Source organism: Eulemur rufifrons, chromosome 18 (assembly GCF_041146395.1).
Source record: "Eulemur rufifrons isolate Redbay chromosome 18, OSU_ERuf_1, whole genome shotgun sequence".
Lineage (NCBI taxonomy): Eukaryota > Metazoa > Chordata > Mammalia > Primates > Lemuridae > Eulemur > Eulemur rufifrons.
In genome coordinates this window covers 29,877,773-29,897,264 of record NC_091000.1, presented here as the reverse complement: position 1 = coordinate 29,897,264, position 19,492 = coordinate 29,877,773, and the positions used below count along the sequence as shown (strand labels likewise).

The 19,492-nt window shown below is 34.3% G+C and overlaps 1 protein-coding gene across 6 annotated transcripts in view; it reads left to right on the top strand.

Moving 5' to 3' along the window:
- The window catches only part of INPP4B (inositol polyphosphate-4-phosphatase type II B), a 336,633-nt gene that overhangs the window by 227,987 nt on the left and 89,154 nt on the right, over positions 1-19,492 (top strand). For all 6 annotated transcript variants that reach the window (XM_069492955.1, XM_069492951.1, XM_069492953.1 and 3 more), the window contains one exon: positions 10,960-11,163. In XM_069492955.1, the coding sequence (XP_069349056.1) occupies positions 10,960-11,163 (204 nt within the window). The remainder of the gene's footprint in view (positions 1-10,959; positions 11,164-19,492) is intronic.

Genomic DNA, 19,492 nt, shown 5'->3' with positions numbered 1-19,492 from the left:
CCTTCCATGCCAGAACAGGTGCCTCCGTCATGAAAAGAAAGGAAAATATTGACCCCAAGTACCTACTTTGTGTCAGTTTACAGGTACCTACTTGGTGTCAAATAAGGCAAGGGACTTCGTGCCTTATGTTATTTCATTCAATCTTCACAATTGTGAGAAACACATTATCTCTATTTCACATAGGAAAAGACTAAAACTCAGAGAATTTTTTAAAATATGCAAAGTCAGGCAGCAAGAGTCAAACCCAGGATTCAAACAAAACTAGGGTCCAAAACCTGGTCTGGGTGACTCTAGGATGGAAGGTCTTTCTGGTATCTTCCATCTAATATATGGGTTTTGACATTTCCTTATTTAAATTTTTTTTAAAAATAATTTTGTCAGACTGTCTTCTCAGCAACGATTAAATATGTCTTTAAGGCAAGGGAAAAAGGAAAAAAAAGAGGAGGTTGTCACAATATAGTAAAACAATATAATTTCATTTCGGCTCATTTCTTTTTGAGAGTTATAGATGAGGTAAGATTTTTCTGGGTTCACCTATGCTGAAAATTTTAGCAAATAGCACAGCACTGCAGTGATTACAGAGCAGTATTTATATTCTTCCTGTGAACTGGGCAGGGATTTGCCATTTCATACATCATTTACAACCTGCTGCGGTGATTTGGGGGAGGGGGCAGATATTTTCTTCTTTAATCCAGCATTGCTCCAACCTTTCGCCCTCTGTTTTCTACTGAGTAGACAAGCTTTGTCTGCTAATCACTCTCTCAGCCCTTAAAATTAGGAGAATCATTTTTAAGTTAAGTTTGCAATTCATAAAGTTTCCTTTAAGAATTCATGCCTGGAATTTCAAAGAATTATCAAAGTTAACAGTTTTGTGTAGTCCATGAAAACTGTTAGTAGCTCATGGTTTGGAATAAAGTACGATCCATGAATTCAGCATGAAAGAGAAACAGTTTTAGTGGCATCTTCAATTTAAATGTAATTTAATATTAGCAGGATTTAAGATCTGCCTGAAAGTTTTGTTTTTAACTTTCAGGGGTCTTGTATACCATGAGCTAAAGAATAAAAATCCATTCTTTATTGATAGGGTCTTGTTTCTTTTATTGATTCTGAACTAGTATTTTGGAAAATTAATACTTAGAGTTGTTTCCTTAGGGATTCACCCATATAGTGTATTCCAGGCCCAATAGGAATTGTCTATATTTATGTGTATGAGGGACTAATGAAGGTTTTATAGGCTTTGAGCACCTGAATGTGGGAGAGTTCACTGTGGTAAGCTGGTGTGATGGGGGAAGGCTGCGAGGAAAGCCCAGGTGTGTTGAGGAAAGAGGTATTCAATTTTGTGATGAGATGGCATCTCTCCTCTTAAATATGCCCCTTGCATCTGGAGATGATAGGAATGAAATCATTACCAATTAAACATATACTCAGAGTCTGGGAGAAAAACAAGGGCAAATTAGAAATCCTACTTGCTAATAGGGCATATTCAGGGAGTCTCAGAGTAGGCAATATTTGTAGATCCAAAGGCGATTCACATCATCTCTACTGCCCCCGAGATCCAGGCCACAAAGCTAGGGCTCCCCAGCAAAATTCCATCCATCTAAGCACCCACTGATTGAAACAACAAACACAGTTTATAAGAAGTAAAAATAATTCCTGAATTCTTACTATTTGCCAGACACTGTGTCTGACTGAAAGGGTACAATATGGAAAAAATAAGACAAAGGCCTGTTCTTAGCAAGAAATTCAAGATTCTTGGGGTAATAGTTGTGACGATAATGACGATGACAATAATATCTAGCAATTACTGGAGGCTTAATAACTGTAAGGTAGAGTTATAAGGTCTTCAGTTTTCACAATTCCATGAGATGGATACTATTATTTTCAACATTTATTCTTCTTAATCCTATAAAGTAAGTATTGCTAATATTCTCATTTTACACAGTGAAGGAAACTGAGGTACAGAAATATTAAGTAATACGCTCACAATCACATGTCTTGCCTTCTGGCTCCGGATTCTGTGAGCTTAACCACTATATTGTATCTTCAAATGTACCCTAAGTGTAATGGTGGATACTTGTTCATAGGACTAAGGAAACATGTGGTGTAGGACGAGAGTATAGCTGATATTTCACAAGAATGAAATTATATTTTTATAAATTTTTTATGTTCTAATGTGCACAGTTAAATTATACTGTAATTTTTAAATTCTTAGTATGCCTTCTGATGGATGATTGGGTTTGGTTTCTATATATTAGTTCATGAAAATATTAAAGAAATAATTTAATCTTATAATGTCATATACAAAAGGTAAGCTCTGAGTTTATCTGAATAATTCCAACAGAGAAGACAAAGGATAGGCCCACATTTTAACATAAGACAAAAAAGGTTAATAATAGAGTGAGGTAAAAATGCATTTTCCTTTTACTTAGACTAGAAGTATGCAATTCTATGAAAAAGAGAAATAATATAGGAAAAAAGGTAATGTAAAGAAACTCAAACTAAAAAAATAAGGGGAATAAGGGCCTAAATGTAGGCAGCGTGTATCTTTCACAGCTCAGAAATATGGGTGACATTAGCTTTCAAATGCCTATCACTTTCTCCATTCCATTGAGATTGATAGACCTTGTTTAGAAAGTCATTATAATCCTGCTCATCAGAAAGCACTATTGAGCACTTAATTGTGTGTGATATTGTACTTGATGCTATCTGACAAATACTACATAGATATGGCCCTTAACTTTTACAACCTAAGAATTTAAAAGAATTAGGGGTGTTTTACAATATTACCATTGTTAAATGGTTAAAAATGGGTTTTGTTGCAAATAGAAGCTATGTTCACAGTACATTTGAAAAATTTTCACAGCTTCTAATTCCTAGTATCCTTTCAACCTCAATATACTACCAAAGATTCTGTTATATTCAAAGAAAAATAAAAATCATTTTATTCTCAAACTTAACTCAGGATTTTCTTAAAAAATATTCTGTTTTCTGTAATAGCAATGCCAGGCAGCTAGTATACTTACAAGTTGAAGATACAGATAATATAGAGAAGAATATTAATTATGTTCACTAGAAACTAAGAAGGAATTTTTTGTTTAATCACTTTAACCACTTCTAGGTCTATGTTAATCCAAACTGAAGGAAAGAACTTAATAAGTAGAGATTTTCTTCATCTGTTTTTTATGTTTGGTGAAAATATATTTTAGTGGCCTAAGGAAATTTAAGAATTACTGGTTTAGACTGAAAATGAAATTTCAGTATTAGAACTTATGTTTCTTTTTTTCCACAATGCCCTTTAAACAGTAAATATTTAATTGGTGAAATAAGTAATATTATACGATAAATAAAATTTCTGTTCTTTAGAAAATTAGAGAATAGGAAAAATAAAGATAAGAAAGTAAAATAACATTAAGAATGAGACTTATATATGAAATGTATGGAATCAGAACTTCTGCTGTGTTCATGATGGAGTAAGATGGATTCTCCTACCTTAAACAAAAATAATGTTTCTCAGGCATTGGAAAATAGGTAGCACAGAAATGTAACAAACTGTGTGATCTTTATGATTATCTAGATTACTTAGAGCAGTTCCAAGGCGATAGCAAAGGGAGCGGGAACCCAAAGTATCTTTTCCTGTTGAGGAGACATAGATTAGAGTTTGGGAGGGCCAAGAAAGCTAGAATTCACAGAGCAGAGGAGAGGAAGGAGTGTCACACAGACAGAGCCTTGGAGGTCTATAAATGAGTGCCTTTGAATCTTTACCTGAGTACTGATCTATGCATGCACTAGAAAAGACTATTCAGCTCCAGGGACAAAAATATCAGAAATAAGCAGATAACAATTCCTGGTGGTCACACAGGGCTGGTAATAGTTTATCTCCTTACCCGCAGAGTGATAGACCTTGTCATACACAGGGAATTGATTAGAGCCCTTGGACATGTATGGCCCCAGTAGAAGGGCTAAATTAGTCCCAGAGTAAAGGCTGCTCTTGACCTACTCTAAAAAGTCTTTAAAATTAGGTTTGAAAGAATCCCAGAGATTCCAAGTAACTTTACAACAGAAAATCTTCCATTATTTAAAAGAATACAATAAAATCTGGCAACCAAGAATGTAAAATCAAAATGCCTGCCATCCAATAAACATATACCAAACAAGCAATGAACTAGGAAAATATGACCCGTATCCAGAAGAAAAAATCAAGGGCTATCAACAAACCCAGAAATGACAGAGAAAATTAAATTAGCAGACAAGGATTTTAAAATAGCATTTGTAAATATGCGTCATATACTTAAGAAATTAGAGAAAAATATGGCCAGGATGAAGTGAATAATGGAAGATTTTTAAGATAATTAAATAGAGCTCATGGAATTGTAAAATATAACTTCTGAAATAAAAATATTCTGGATAGAATTAACGATACAAGACTAGATATTGAACTTGCAAACATAGATTTGAAACTATACAAGTGAAGCACAGAGAGAAACAAACTAAAAAACATGACCAGGATGTGAATGACATATAGAGCAATACCAAGGTGTCTAACCAGGTGCAATTGAAATCCCAGGAGAAAGGGAGAGACGGAAGCAGAAAAATATTGACAAAAATGATGTTTTGATGAAACCACAGACCCAAGAAGCTCAACATACTCCAAACAGAATAAATATAGAAAAAGAAACTCAGGCACATCATCATCAAATTGCTGAGAAACAGAGATAAAGAGAAAATTGTGAAAGCAGCCAGAAAAGGAAACAAAAAAAAAAAGTACATTATGTGCCGAGGAGCACCAATGAGCAGCACAGCACACTTCCTATTAGACACTGTGCAAGCCAGAGTCAATGAAGTACCATCTTCAAAGTACCGACAACAACAAAAAAGATAACTTACAATTTCATACTCAGAGAAGATATCTCTCAAAAATAAAGGTAAAATAAAGACCATTTCAGACAAACAAAAAAAGCTGAGTGATTTCACAGCAGGCTTGCGCTACAACAAATATTAAAGGAAAGTCTTCAGAAAAGAAGGAAGTGATACCAAGAGAAATTTGGCTCTACTCAAAAGAATAGAGAATGCTGGAAATACTAAATATATGAATATATATATATTTTTTTAAAAAGTCAAATATTTAATTTGTTTAAATGTATTTAGTCATCAAACAAAAATAATACCAATGTATTGTGTGGTTTGCAGCATACTAGCGTAGCATAGGCATTGAGATCAATGGAACACAATAGAGAATCTAGAAATAGACCCACACATATATGTTCAAATAACTAAACAAAAGCACAAAATAATTAGAAAAAGGATACTTTTCAATATATTATGCAGGAACAATCAGATATCCATATGCAAAAAAATGAATATTTATCCTTACCTCATACATATACAAAATTGGATCATAAACTTTAATATATAATCTAACAGAAAACAAAAGTGAACAAAACTTTTATAACATAGGAGAAAATTCTTGTCAACTTGGGTTAGGCAAAGATTTCTTGGAACATATAAAGTATGAGTGAAAAAAAGGAGAAAAAATGATACACAAGACTTTATCAAAATTGAAACCTTTCATCCCTCAGGAGACACCGTTAAGAAATCACAAAAGCAAGTCATGAATTGGAAGTATTGTAAAATACATATCTGTCAAAGGACTTGTATCAGAATATAAAAAATATTCTTACAACTTAATACTAACAACTCAATTAAAAATGGGCAAAAGAATTAAAAATACACTTTACCAGAGAAGATATATGGATGGCAAATAAGCACTTTCCAAGGTGCTCAACATCATGGGTTTTATAGAAATGCAAATTTAAACTACAACAAGATACCACTAACCACCTGTTATAATAGCTGAAATCAAAAAGGCTGGATATATAAAAAGTTGGGAAGTATATGGAACTGGATGGAAATTTCATGCATCACTGATGGATACACAATTACTCGCGCACTTTGAAAATGTGAAAGTTTCAGCAGTTTTTCATAAATTAAAAAGATAAAAATACTATTGCATCTAGCCATCCAAGTCCTAGTGATTGACTCAAGAGAAAGTTTATTCTGTAGGCACTGGGAAGGCTGTTGCGGAAGGATTAGATGTGTGCATTGTGAAGATCATCCTAATAGCAATATACAGGCTGAGTTAGGACAGTGGAATTAAATTATTGGACAGTACTGAGCAACACCAAATGTCAGCAGTGCTACTGGGGGAGTGTGCTAAAAATGAAAGTACCAATTTGTGTATGTTTCATAGTCCAAGGCTGTGATCCAAGAATCTATATTCTAGTATTGGTGGCCCTTGGATAACAACCTGAAAGAAAAAGAAAAGCTGGTTTAAGACAATTAAACCAGCCAGTAATGAGACTATAAAAAGGATCCATATGAAATGCAGAAAGAATCTTAATTGGGACTAGCTATGGGAATGTAAAGTAAAGGTCAGTGTTTGAAATTATTGGAAAGGTATAACCAGAAGAAACTGATGACTTATCCAGCAAATAGATGTTACTGAGGATGATTCAGAAGTTTGGATTCTGAGTTGCTAAATATTAATAATCATGACACAACTCAGATGGAAAATATGGGAAGAACCAGTATACTATTCATAAAACAAAACAAAGCAAAACAAAAAATTTGAGTTCAAACTGGGGCTTCTAAACTGAGCGGACTTCCAATGGGAACGGTCGATAGAGCTCATTCAAGAGATAGATAGAGATGGGTTTTAGGGACCTCTGCATAAAGATGATACTTGAAACTATGGGAAAATGGGTTGCCTCATTAATGAAATGAAATTCTTTTGAGGAAGTGAAAGTCCCTTGGGGCCCACTTATCACATTTTGGGTGACCAAAGGATTATGAATCAAAAATAAAGGTCAGTCAAGAAAGAGGAGCATTAAGAAGAGTGCACTTCAGAGTTTACAATGTACTCCCATGGGAGTGTCACACGTAGACACTGTAATTTTGTATATACTAGGAAAAGTGGCTACATAATTTATCCAAGGTCAAATGGATAACATATTTGAGCTACCTAGATGTCAAATAACCTCCTGGATCTTAGTCTAATACTCTTTCCTTTAGGGAATGTTGAACACATATCAAGGCACTAATGAGAAGAGTGTAGCACTATTTCTCTACCAAATAATTAAAATAAATATCAAAATAAACAGGATTCTTTCTTGCTACATACATGATTACTAAAATAATAATCACTTGCTTATGCCATTGGCTACTTCCGCATTACAGGTGGAATTAGGCATTGCCTTAAATTTTTTTTCAGTGAAAATAAGGAGATTCTAGATAGAATAGGACTTTGCTAAATTTGTTGAGATCTCTCGTTGAAAAAGAGTGGTTTTAAATGAACATATCCTAGCTATTCCTCTGCCATTAATATTCAGAAAACTAGGAAACTCTCTTCATTCATCCCCAGGAGAAGTAATTTTTAGTCGTTTTATACTTGCAGATAATTCTGTGTGTTGCTTTGAAGAATAGTTATATGGGGATATGAATTGGAAAAATGTCAGTAAGGCTAGAAAACATATCATTTTTAAGATAGCATTTCTCTTTCATTTTCTAATATCAAAAAGTGAAATAGATCTGCCTTAAGTTCAGAATTTCTTTTTTTTTTTTTTACAATATTAAGCTGATATTTTACATAATTATTTTGCCTACTCTTATGATGACATTTAGAAAGCCTTTCTTTTTTCATTTAATATAGTGCAAGCTGGATCAGAAAAAGAAAAAGGTTTTCAGAACAGTCAATAGCAACTTGGAGACATGGCCACATCCTTTCCATGATCTCAACTTCCCTAGTATCATCTCAGTTGCAAGAATAGCAATACAGTAGTACCCCCTTAGCACCAGGGTATACTATGTACACATTTTTTTCTTATAAATACATACCTATTATATAGTTTAATTTATAAATTAGGCAGAAAAAGACACTAACAACAAGAACTAATAATAATAAAATAGAACAATTATGATAATATATTGTAATTATAGTTATGTGAATGTGGCTTCTCTACCCCAAAACATCTGTACTGTACTCACCCTTCTTCTTGTGATGATGTGTGATGATACCATGTCTGCTGGGATGAGATGAAGTGAGGTAAATGACGTAGGCATTGTGATGTGGCACTGTGATATAGGATCAGGCTACTATGTAGGGGTCACTTGAACACAAGCACTGCAATACTGCAACATCGATCTAGAAACTGAGATAGCTACTAAATGACTAACGAATGGATAGTGTATACAACCTGGATACACTGGAAAAAGGGAGGATTCATGCCCCAGGTAGGATGAAGCAGGACTGTGCACAATTTCGTCATTCTACTCAGAGCAGCACACAATTTAAGACTTAGAAATTGTTTATTTCTGGAAAATTCCATTTAATATTTTCAAACTGAGGTTGACTGAGGGTAACTGAAACTATGGAAAGCAAAACTGTAGGTAAGGTGGGACTACTGTATACAGTTGTGTTGGGATTAAATGACTACATTAATCTCAAGCTGATTTCTTTTGGCTGTAAGACATCCAGGGTCTATACTGGTCTACATTACTAAGTAGTGATCGTCAAAAAGAGTGAGATTTTTTTAGGTCACATGGATATTGCAATGGAATATTTAGGCATTTTCTAACAAAATATTATTCTATGCACTGGATACTGTGATACAAGGAGTTCCCAAGGAGTCAAATTTTGACAGTGCAGACACAAAGTGAAATTTCAGTTAATATTTTATTTAAGATTTTGTGCCTTGTTTTCTGTTATCCAAAGAAATTCTGGGTCGTAAAACTGTAAGAATCTACTGCATCATCTCCTTTGCCTTTGGTGGTAAATGAACTCAAATGATATTTGAATAAATGAAGTGGAATCTCTGTATGTGCATGCTGTGGGAAGAAAATGATGGTGATTACAAGTACTGGAGAAGATTTCATTGCGTATGAATAGATATTTAGCTACATAGTAATTATGTGAGTATTGTGAGGACCGGAGCTGTAGTAGCAGGAATTCAAAGAAGGCAAGCTGTTTTGCTCTAAAAATAAATCAAAAGAATTTATTGAAACCATCAACAGAGAAATAGTTTAGTTAAGCTGAATGAAAGTAGATTCACATTTTTAATATTTAAATTCACAGTGATAGGCACATTCATGCTATATGACAAATTATGTAAATAACATGTTTCCTCATTTTGCTATGACTACGCTGACTTGTTTGAGTACCGTCTAGCCAATTTTTCCATCAGCATTTTTTTATGTTTTCCATTCTCATTTTAACATTTCATTGTGAACATCAGTGAACACTTCTTTCTGTGCTTTCCCAGTGTAAGCTGCCTTTTTATTTTGTTTTCCTAATTTATCCAAAATATTTTCCAATCTTTTATTCTTATATATTCTGTTTTTCATATGTCTTGTTTTCTCACCTTCAAAGTGGCATCAATATGACTTATAAATCACCAGAATGTTTAAAATATCCAACAAAATTGAGCTATAAAGATGTACACGGGCAATTGCGGGCGCATTTAATTGTGAACTGGTAGTTGTTCGAAACACTTGGATGGTTGGAGTTAGGGAAGACGAGGAGGAAGGACAGAAACATTAGTTGATGGTGGGTGGTGAGTAGTATGAAAAAAGGAGAAAAGCTAGTGACTTTGTTAAGAAAACTTTGGATGTGTTCTATTAGTGCAGCCAATAAGCTATATGCTCTAAAAGAGATCACCACATTGCTTTCTTAGTTTTCTTATCTGGTTTAATGAAGAGGTCAACTTTAAGAACCTTATCAGCTCTAGAAAATTATGCTCTATTGCAAAGATGTAACTATGCAGATGTGGCAAAGTCTTATGAGCACTGTTTTACATGTGGTTTAACTGGTTTTCCTCAATTGCTGATGCTCACAGCAGCAAGATTTAGAGATAATTTAGTAACCAGTAACCACTAGTTAGGTGTGGAAATGCACCAAGAAATAATTACCTTGAGTTGCAGCAATGGTGAAGTCAGCATTATATCCAAGGGTGTCTCATTAAATGGTGGTTATATCAGTTATTATTCAGTATAAGGCTATGAGTTAAAGGGCCCCTTCCTAACAAATTACAGAGCATGAATATTGGAACAACATGGGTCATTGCTTGACTTATTTCTTTATTCTGAACAGATTGTTAGGACACATGTGTGTTAAGTGTACTATGATACAGAAAATCAGTTACTGCACCCTTCAGTCTATTATGGGGTGAAGCTATTAAACATTTCATTAGGAAATTGCAAAGTACAGCTGTGAAGTTCTTTATTGTTTGGAAGCTTCATTACTATAGCACTTACTAGGTATTTGCTACCAGCTTGTAAAATCTACCATGCCAAGTTTCACAGTAACCTCGTTAAACAATTGAGTGGAAGAGAGCATTTAGGAGGTGATAATATGGAATAAAAGCCAAATGTCTTCAAGAGGAAGACTGCCTATGTCATCTCTCCTATTGAGATCTTTCCATAATGCTAAACAAATAAAGTCTCCTGACTATTTTTTTAAAAGATATATCTTTCTTTCTTTAGCCTTTGACTCTGTTTAAAGTATAAAATATACATAGTCTGATCACATTGTCTTTTGAAGTGTGTTTGGAATTACTTGAAAGGTGCAGCAGGTATATAGATGGTGTTCAAATGATAATCCCCAGTGAAATTCATCTCCAAAGACAGGATTTGAAGCTAAAAGAAATGAGGTTGGGGAGACAGATGGTGTTTATAGTACATTTAAAACCTCAGCATTAACTTTAAAACAGGAGGACTTAAGGCCTTGGCAGTGCCCCAAAACCAAACTATTTTCCATTGATTGGTATGAATCATTTTCTCTCTTTGGTGTCTGCACTTTTGCCTCCATACACACCACTTAAATACCAACAAATCTGCAATTGACCTTTTCATAGCTCTAGACTGAGAGGCCTACCATGGTGTTTCTAATCCTTATCAATTTCTTTCCAGACAGAGCTTTTTGTACATGCCTTCAAGGATCAGCTGGTCAGGAGTGCTCTTTTAGCACTTTACACTGCAAGGCCAGGAGGCATCCTTAAGAAGCCGCCCTCTCCTAAGAGCAGCACAGAGGAGAGCAGTCCCCAGGACCAACCCTCGCCGATGAGAAGGCAGGACTCCATACCGCATCATTCAGACTACGACGAGGAAGAGTGGGTAAGGCTCTTGCACATCACTTGCTTCTCAATGTTTTACCATGAAAAATAAAGCAAGAATGGTAAGAAAGTGCTGCGTTTTTAACAAGAGGAAAACAATCATTATACAGATTGTGGATAAATAGGTCAAATTGTCTTTAGGGGCACATAATATTTGGAAGTTGTATTCCTAATCAAATTTATTTGTTATAAAATTTATTTGTGATCAAATAAATCATATATATAACCAAGAATGTGACATCAAAGCAAAGATGTCACAATTACAAGACGATTTTTCTTTATTTATTGCCAAGCTATATAAAACATTAAAATTGTTCTTTAGAAAAATAGTGAAAAATCATCCACATTGCCACTACTTGCAAGCAACAAATACTTTCATTGTTGCAATCCAGTGCTTTAGTTCTGGGCATACTTTTAAAAAGTATTTACATTTAAATAACAGTGAACATAGAAATCTCATAAATTCCTCCTGCTTGTGATTCTATGATTAAATAGAAGATATTGCTCTAGGTGCTCTAAAATTGACAGAAGAATGACCACATAAAAAGATATGAAAAAAATAGCTAGTAAAGACAAATAAACAAATGAAATAAACATGCAGAGAGGAATTCTAGTTGGGCAGAATAGGATGGGAGGAACACAAAGATATAGGTTGGTGGTGGAGTAGTGTTCTATTATGGAATCAATACATAGAAATTATCTGAGTCCTCCAAAGTATGCCCATTACACACACACACACACACACACACACACACGTGAAACCCTTTACTGTATCATATGTTTAACCAAAAAAAAAAAAAAAATAGTGTGCTAGCTGTATTAGATGTTAAGCTTTTAGTTAACAATTGCTTTTCTTGCCACTCTAGAATTTCAGAGTGTTTGTGGAGTAAATTACTTGAAAGGCCAAGATCTCTCAAAAAAATTTCTATCTTAAGGGTTGTGAGGTGTGAAGCCTGCTCTTTCTTTTGGTAAAATTTCTACTGCAGGAAGGACAGAGCTGGGCTCCAAGAAGTAAATGCTGAATAAGTGTTTGTTGTTGCTGATTAAGATTACATTTCTCCCACTGAAACATTTTCAAAAGAGCAAATCTAATATTTCTCCTTTTCACCTTCTTCCTCAATTTTTTAACAGCTTCAAGGTGTTCACACCTCTTAACCTCTCTGAAGTTCCATTTTCTCAACTGTAAAATGAAAATAACAGGACCTGTTCTGCTTAGCTCTTAGGGTAGTCTGGAGATAAATCATTTACCTATGTGATCATGACCCATTACCAGAACGGCCTAGGCATATGCATTAGATTACTTTAATATCATTGTTATATGTTTTCTTTTTTAAGAAATGTGAATTACATAATATTTCTATGAGGAGCAATATTATCCCTTGAGATGAACAGGGAAACTGGATATATCATAAAATGCAGAGTATAAATTTTAAAGAGTTGGTTGTATAAAGAAGTTATATTTATTTAATTAAACATACAATACAGTATTAACCTTTTGACAAATAATTACCACTTTATATTAAGTCAACTGAGAATTTTGGAATTGGGTAGCTTTTGTCTTCATCATTTTCACCTAACTGTGTTATGCAAACCCCACACCTCGACCTTCTCCTCCTGTTCATAATTGTCCCTCCCTCTGCTTCCCTCCTTGTTTCCTTTTCTTTAGTTAATCTTTGAGACCTTCAATCTAGTAGGTGCTCCAAATGGGAAGGTAAGTATGCTAGATGCTTACTACTTGGAGCTCAGAGTCTAGTAGTAGATAAAAATAAGTTAATAAATAGTTTATAAAATGTTGCAACAAAGGTTGGGAGACACAGAAAATAGAAGATAGCTTCTGCTAATATGACTACAACTCAGTATTTTCAATACATATGATGGGTAAGGAAGGAAGGCAGTGGGAAATGTATCATCAGTTAAGAGGGTTTACAGAGAATTGTTCCCTTCATTTGGTGTTACTGAGCACCTGTTCTGCCTGATTCACTGTGCTACCTGCCGGGGACGCAGGGGAACAACCCAGGGCCTCTGTGACTCCACAGCCTATTTAGAGCTTTGGAAAGACAAATGACAGTTACAATGCAGCCTTAGGGGAGTACATGGTATACAGCAAGAATATGGCAGTAATGCTGGGATTCCCAAAAGTAATTCTGGAGATGTAAACATGAGTAGAATTTAGCCATTCAAGAAAGAGGGTGGAATGGCCTTTTAGACAGGACCACAATAGCTGACATATAGAGGGAGGTAGATGGTGTGTGTGTGTGTTTGTGTGTGTGTTATTATTATTAGTTACTTGCTTTATTTTAAAGTAGGTGAAATATGAGCATGTTTGCATTCCAAAGGCCATTTGAGAGGCACAGACCTGGTAACTGATGGAGCAAGGTCCTTGCAAGAGAAGGAAGAGAATCAATGCTAGTATGCATGTGGAAGGACGAGTCTTAGTTAGGCAGAAGTGCTCTCTTTTGCTGTGACTGCAGAGGCTGTGAAGATGGATTTGACTTTTGTGAGAGTGAGTGGGGCTAAGATGGCTGCTTTATGTGTAAAGTAGAATCATGTGCTAGGAGAAGAATATGAGAGGACAGGAGAAAGGGAGTGCTGAAAGTTTCAAATAGGCGCCAAAGCAATGGGTAGCTGAGCTTATCAGCAACATTTGAAAAAATTGGGAAGCATTTCCTTGTGAAGGGCCGGACAAGATTGAAGTATCAGTCTGTGTCATTGTTGGCTCAACCTTGATCATTCTCTTGGGAATGCTTTACTAGTCTTCACGCCAGGAAGAAAATGTCTTCCTGATTTCTTTTTTCCATTTGATGGAGTGGCATCTCAGTTTTCTTGCTTTCTTTCAAAGGCAAAAAGAGTAGGGCAATAATGAGAATGGTCTTCTTTCTCTGCATCTCCTTTCCTCATTTCTGAGGAAATTTCCATATCATTTCTGAATCTCCTCTAGAATCTATTGTTTCTAGAAAGCATATGAATGCTTTGTCTAAACTTACCACAATTATGAGGGAAATTTTTCCCATTCAGAAAAGTTACTTCTTACTCTCTCCTTTTAATGTAATTCTATTCTTTTTTGCAAATAATAAAACTTGATAACCAAACAAGTTTGATTGTTATATGACATTTCATTGTTTTTCCTTAGCAACCACTTTCTATTAAAAAGATTCCTTCATCGAGGGATGTAAATGCCTTATAAAAAGACAGAAAAAAATATTTCACCAGAGTCATAACCATTTAACATTTTTTTCAAAGCTTTGTCTAACTTTGACAAATTGAGTAAATCCAAAGAAAATGTAGCTAATTGAAGATGCCTTTAGAGACTGTGCTATTATATGAATTGGAAACATAACTTCATGTATCCCTTTTCTTAATTAGTTGTTAGAAAAGTTTCAGTGCTGATTACACGTCTAGTCAACTTCTGGAAGTAATTCAGTGTTTTAAGTTAATTTAATTTGGTTTCTTTGATATCATATGAACATATTCCCTGATCACTTAAGTTGGCTGATGCTTGCAAATAAGTTTATATTAATAGTAACTCTATGTTTTAAAAGTCTGTTTTACTTAATTTCTGATAGTGACTATAACAGTTACCTAACTTGAACAACTGCACTTACCTTCTTATAATAAATATTTGGGAAGTGAATATATGTTAGTAAATTTCTCTTCAATCCTACTCAACATGTAATTTTTCTTCTGAGGTCAAGGAGAATCTCTGTTCACTCTAAGTTAGTATGAGGCTGTTCTTTTTCTTTTCAACTTGTTTTCCTGAGAGAATTCATGACACGTGAATCTGGATAATAATTATCTAGTCAATATGGTAAAGATTGAAATGAAAATGAATGCTTACAAAAATTGTTATTTGCTGAATTTTACTTATTAAATAATTAAACGCTTTAAGGATTTATTTTCCTGAAAAGTTAGTAAACAATATAACCCCAAAGGAATATTTCGGATTTTATGATAATCTGTGCCAAGAAATAGACTAACATAGCATTCTTCATCTTTTAGCCAGTAAAGATGACATATTGCTGTTCTTTCTCTACATCTCTACAACAGATGCTTTCAGCAGCTGGGATTCCAAGATTAGTTGGTCCAAAATATGAAAGCATGTCGTCTAACCAAACTATTAAGTTGACCTAGTTTTTGTGGCTTCCAGTAATTGAACTATTCTCTAGAACACTGGGATTTAATTTTAACATTACTATATTGATTGGTTTAGGGCTAAATCTGCCTACCCCTCTTCAAATAAATTGTTAAAAAATAAACTTATGATCCTTTATATTCTGATCCATTTTAGCAAAGTGCAGAACTAGAAGAACTATTCTTACTATTGAGGCATATCCCAAACCCATTTTTAATTGAACTATATTTCCATATCAGGCAACATTTCAGCATCCAAGTTACTGAATTAATTCCCTTCTTCATGTTGCAAACGTAAGTCAAATTTTAAATTTTAGTCTTCATTCTTAAGCTAGAAGAACACTTGCTATTTCTTATTATGGTAAATGTGTTTATGTCACATAAGTAAAATGGATGATCCATGTTAATCCATAATTTTTCAATAATTTTATAGGTTTTAGAAACAATAGCACAAATTCATAGTAATACTAATATTTATGTCAAACATCCCATTAATAAAGTCCATATATAAGCTAAAAATGTTTTAGCTATTCTGTAACTCAATAATACCAAATCGTGTTTTGGAATAAGATTTATATGAACCACCTTTTGATATGTTATTTACCAAAATCATGCAGCTCATTTTGTGCTATACCTTTCTCTAATGATGACTAGAGCTAATATGAATGCTTAAGCTTTACCAGGAGTATTAAAGAACTATTTATATTGCCATAATTGGTAACAGGAAGCATAAGATAGTTGCAAAACATTGCCAACTGTTAAGGACAAAACATATTTAGCCAGGTACCTCCTCAGGCAATCTGTAGTGATCTGTCTTCTCACCTTTTCTTGCCCACTACTGGGTCCATCGTAGACCTTACTTCCAGGGAAAAAACATTCATGCCATGCAGACTGCAGAGGTACTTACGAAAATTGCCATTCAAAAGAAATTTTGTTCAGTTTTCTGAGTGGCCAGAATTATGTTATATGAAACGATTGACCTTATCTTAATAGGAAGGAAATAAATCATTCTCATTCTTTAGAGGTAATTCATTCTTAAAGACTGCTTGATACTAACCTAGGATTAAACTTTTCCAAAGCAACACCTTATAGCTTAGTTACCTAAATGAGTAGTGTGTCTACTAAAACATGGCTATTAATTTCCAAATGTAAATGATAGATAGATGTACATACATATATATATATATATATTCAACTCCAAATAGTTTTGTATAATAAAACATTATTCTTGCATTCCATGGAACACACAGCATAATAAACACTGAATTATAATCAGATGCTCATATGTGTTTCTTCCACGTATTTATGAACTTTATGAGCTCCTACAGAAAAAGCCAAAGTCTTGCTCACTGTTGTATCCCCGCAGTTAGTGGAGCACTTGTACACAAAAGGTACTCAGTACACACTTATAGAATAAATTTGACTTTGAAGTTTGTCCCCAAATTGTTTCTCTTATTTGTCTTCTTATTTTGAAACACAGAATATTTAAATTTAATATATTTCTGTATTATGTCCAGTACCTTTTTCCCCCAGTAGAATTCATGATTTCTTTTGAAGATTTTGTTTCTCCTTTCCAGTGAAAAGTATCCAGTTATTTCCCTCTCTTCTTATTTCTTATTTCCCAGTGTCTTAATGAACTCAAAGATGACTATTATAACCATCTTCAAAATACCCACTCTTTGGTGCATGTTTCCCAGTGTCTTAATCAACTCTACAGGGAATATTCAAGTAATCTTCAAAATATCTCTAAACACAGGAAGTGGTAAAACTCAGGAGGGACACAGAGCATTAGTGATGACCAAAGCTAAAAGCATGACTAAGTAAGACTTCCGAAGCCTCCAGAATACCAATGGTGGCAATTTTAACTTCATTTGATTATTCATGTACCCATTACAAAGGTCTCAGTTACACAGAAATAATTTCTTTAGGTGTTTCCCAGGAAGCGTAAATTGAAAGCAACTATTTTCCTCTTGTCCCAGTTTTTTTCTTTTTTTTTATCCCTAAGTCACACCTATTAGAGTTGCCTGGTTTTGTTAGTATCACAAAGAAGAGAAGACATTCAAAGCATTCATTCTCCTCAGGAGAAAGGACAGGCAAAGGTAGGCAGAACTGGGCCAGCTGCTCCCTATATGGCAATGGGATGTGTTCTATCATCTGTTTTCTTGATGGATAGGAGACATTCCTGAACTTCTCCAGTCCATTTCACCCAAGAGAAATGTGCTTTGAATACTTACACAATATTGAAGTCCACAAAAGGTGATTAAGCAAAGTTCATGACTGTCCATTAAAATGCACAAATGTTCTATTAAAGAAAAGAAACCCCAAATGAGATCTTTATGTGCATGCATATTCATGAAATCCTGCCAATTTCTAGATTTTCCCACATGCGGTTAATACTTTCACCTTCAGTTCCCTGTTTTACAATATCTAACACAGTGTTTCACACATACTAGTTCAATGTGTTTCTCAGAGTTAACGTAGGAACAAGTGCGAATGGATGGATTTGCTGAATCAGCAGCTCAGCCTCCAACTCAAACCTGTATTTTTAATAAAGATATTTTATTTCTATTCATGTAATGATTATGTAAAATAATGTAATGGGTTTCCTGTGGTTTTATATTGAATGCCATCATCCCTCTTGGATACTTTCCAGACTTTTTAAATGCCTGTTTCAATGTCAGATATTTTCATGTGCCTGTGTGTAATGAATGTGCAAACCTGCATACACACTTTGGAAATTTATGATACATTCAAATCAAGTGCCCAAGGTTTAATATATTCTATTGTGAATAATGAGATATTATTTTGTACACAGAAATTTTTGAAACTCCCAAATTTAGTGAATAAGTAAAGGAAATGCTATGTACATACAGGTAGACTATTGATTTCATATATCAGGGAACATACAGTTAAAAAGAATCATCTTTGAAAGTGGTTGTATGCAGGACACTAACTGATAATATCATACAATTCAACCAGTTGTGCAAGTATTTAATGGTGTGGAGATAACATCCAATTACCAATTTAAAATTAAAAGCGTTAGTCAGTCAGTGGAATTTTCCCCCTAATTATTAAACGAACGCTTTATTTAATATTTTCACTGAATTGAAAGCTTTAGCATGATGTGGCATTTATTAGGGTGAACTCAGCCATTCAGTGTATGAGCTTGGTTCTAACCTCAATGTGAAGATGCTTGTAATAAGAACTTCTTGTAGTTGTACCATAACTTTTTTTAACTTCTAAATAGAAGGTTATTAAGTCAATCAATAGATGTTCATTAAGCATAAATAGTGTGCAGCAGCGCTATAGACACTTATATGAAACATGACCTTAAAAGCCATATTGTCTAATTCAAGTAAGATGACTAGCAGTCATAAAACAAACAGATATTTAAAGATATTTCAAGAATGCAGGTGGTTGTGTGATACACGTTACCAATGCCAAAAATATTTAGAAAGAAGTTATGTGACAGTTGGAAAAGATGGAGGAATCATCCCTTTGTTCTTTTATTTATTCATGTATTCATTTTTCTCTTATTTATCAGTCACCTCTTGAGGACAGTAAAAGGATTAATAAATAATAGTCATTTCCCTCCTAGAGCTCACTGTCTATTAGAAAGAAAAAGTATGTTAAGCAGAGAAAGTAATACGAACAATTCTTGGAAATGGTGACACTTGAAAGGGTGAAAATTTATATTGATAGAAGGGAGAAGGTATTCTAGGCATAAAAGTCAGCATGTGTCAAGGTATTAGAAATACTAGTTCCTCCAAAGTTTCCTTTATATCTTTGGTGTTTATCACTGAACAGGCGTGTGGCAGATGCCTAGTAAATAGGTGCTGATTTAATTTAGAGGCATGTTTCTAGGACAGCAAGAATACTGATCTGGATGAAAATTTCATTTGGAAGACTAATGAGAAATAAGAATAATTACCTGTATCTATCCAACGGTAGATGTGCCTCCAGGCTGAGAGAAGGATGTAATACTGGCTGTAGTACTAAGCCTGCTTTTGATTAGGAGTAATGAAATAAGCATAGTGATCAATGAGGGTGAATGTGGTACTTGTGGATAAACTTGATTGTGTGGTAGCTAAGAATATAGATCTGGGCAAGATCCAGACCAGAGGAAGATGGAGAGGGCAATACTGGAGAAACAGTAGCTAACTATCTGAATCAATCTGCTTGTGTGACCAGGGACTAAATTT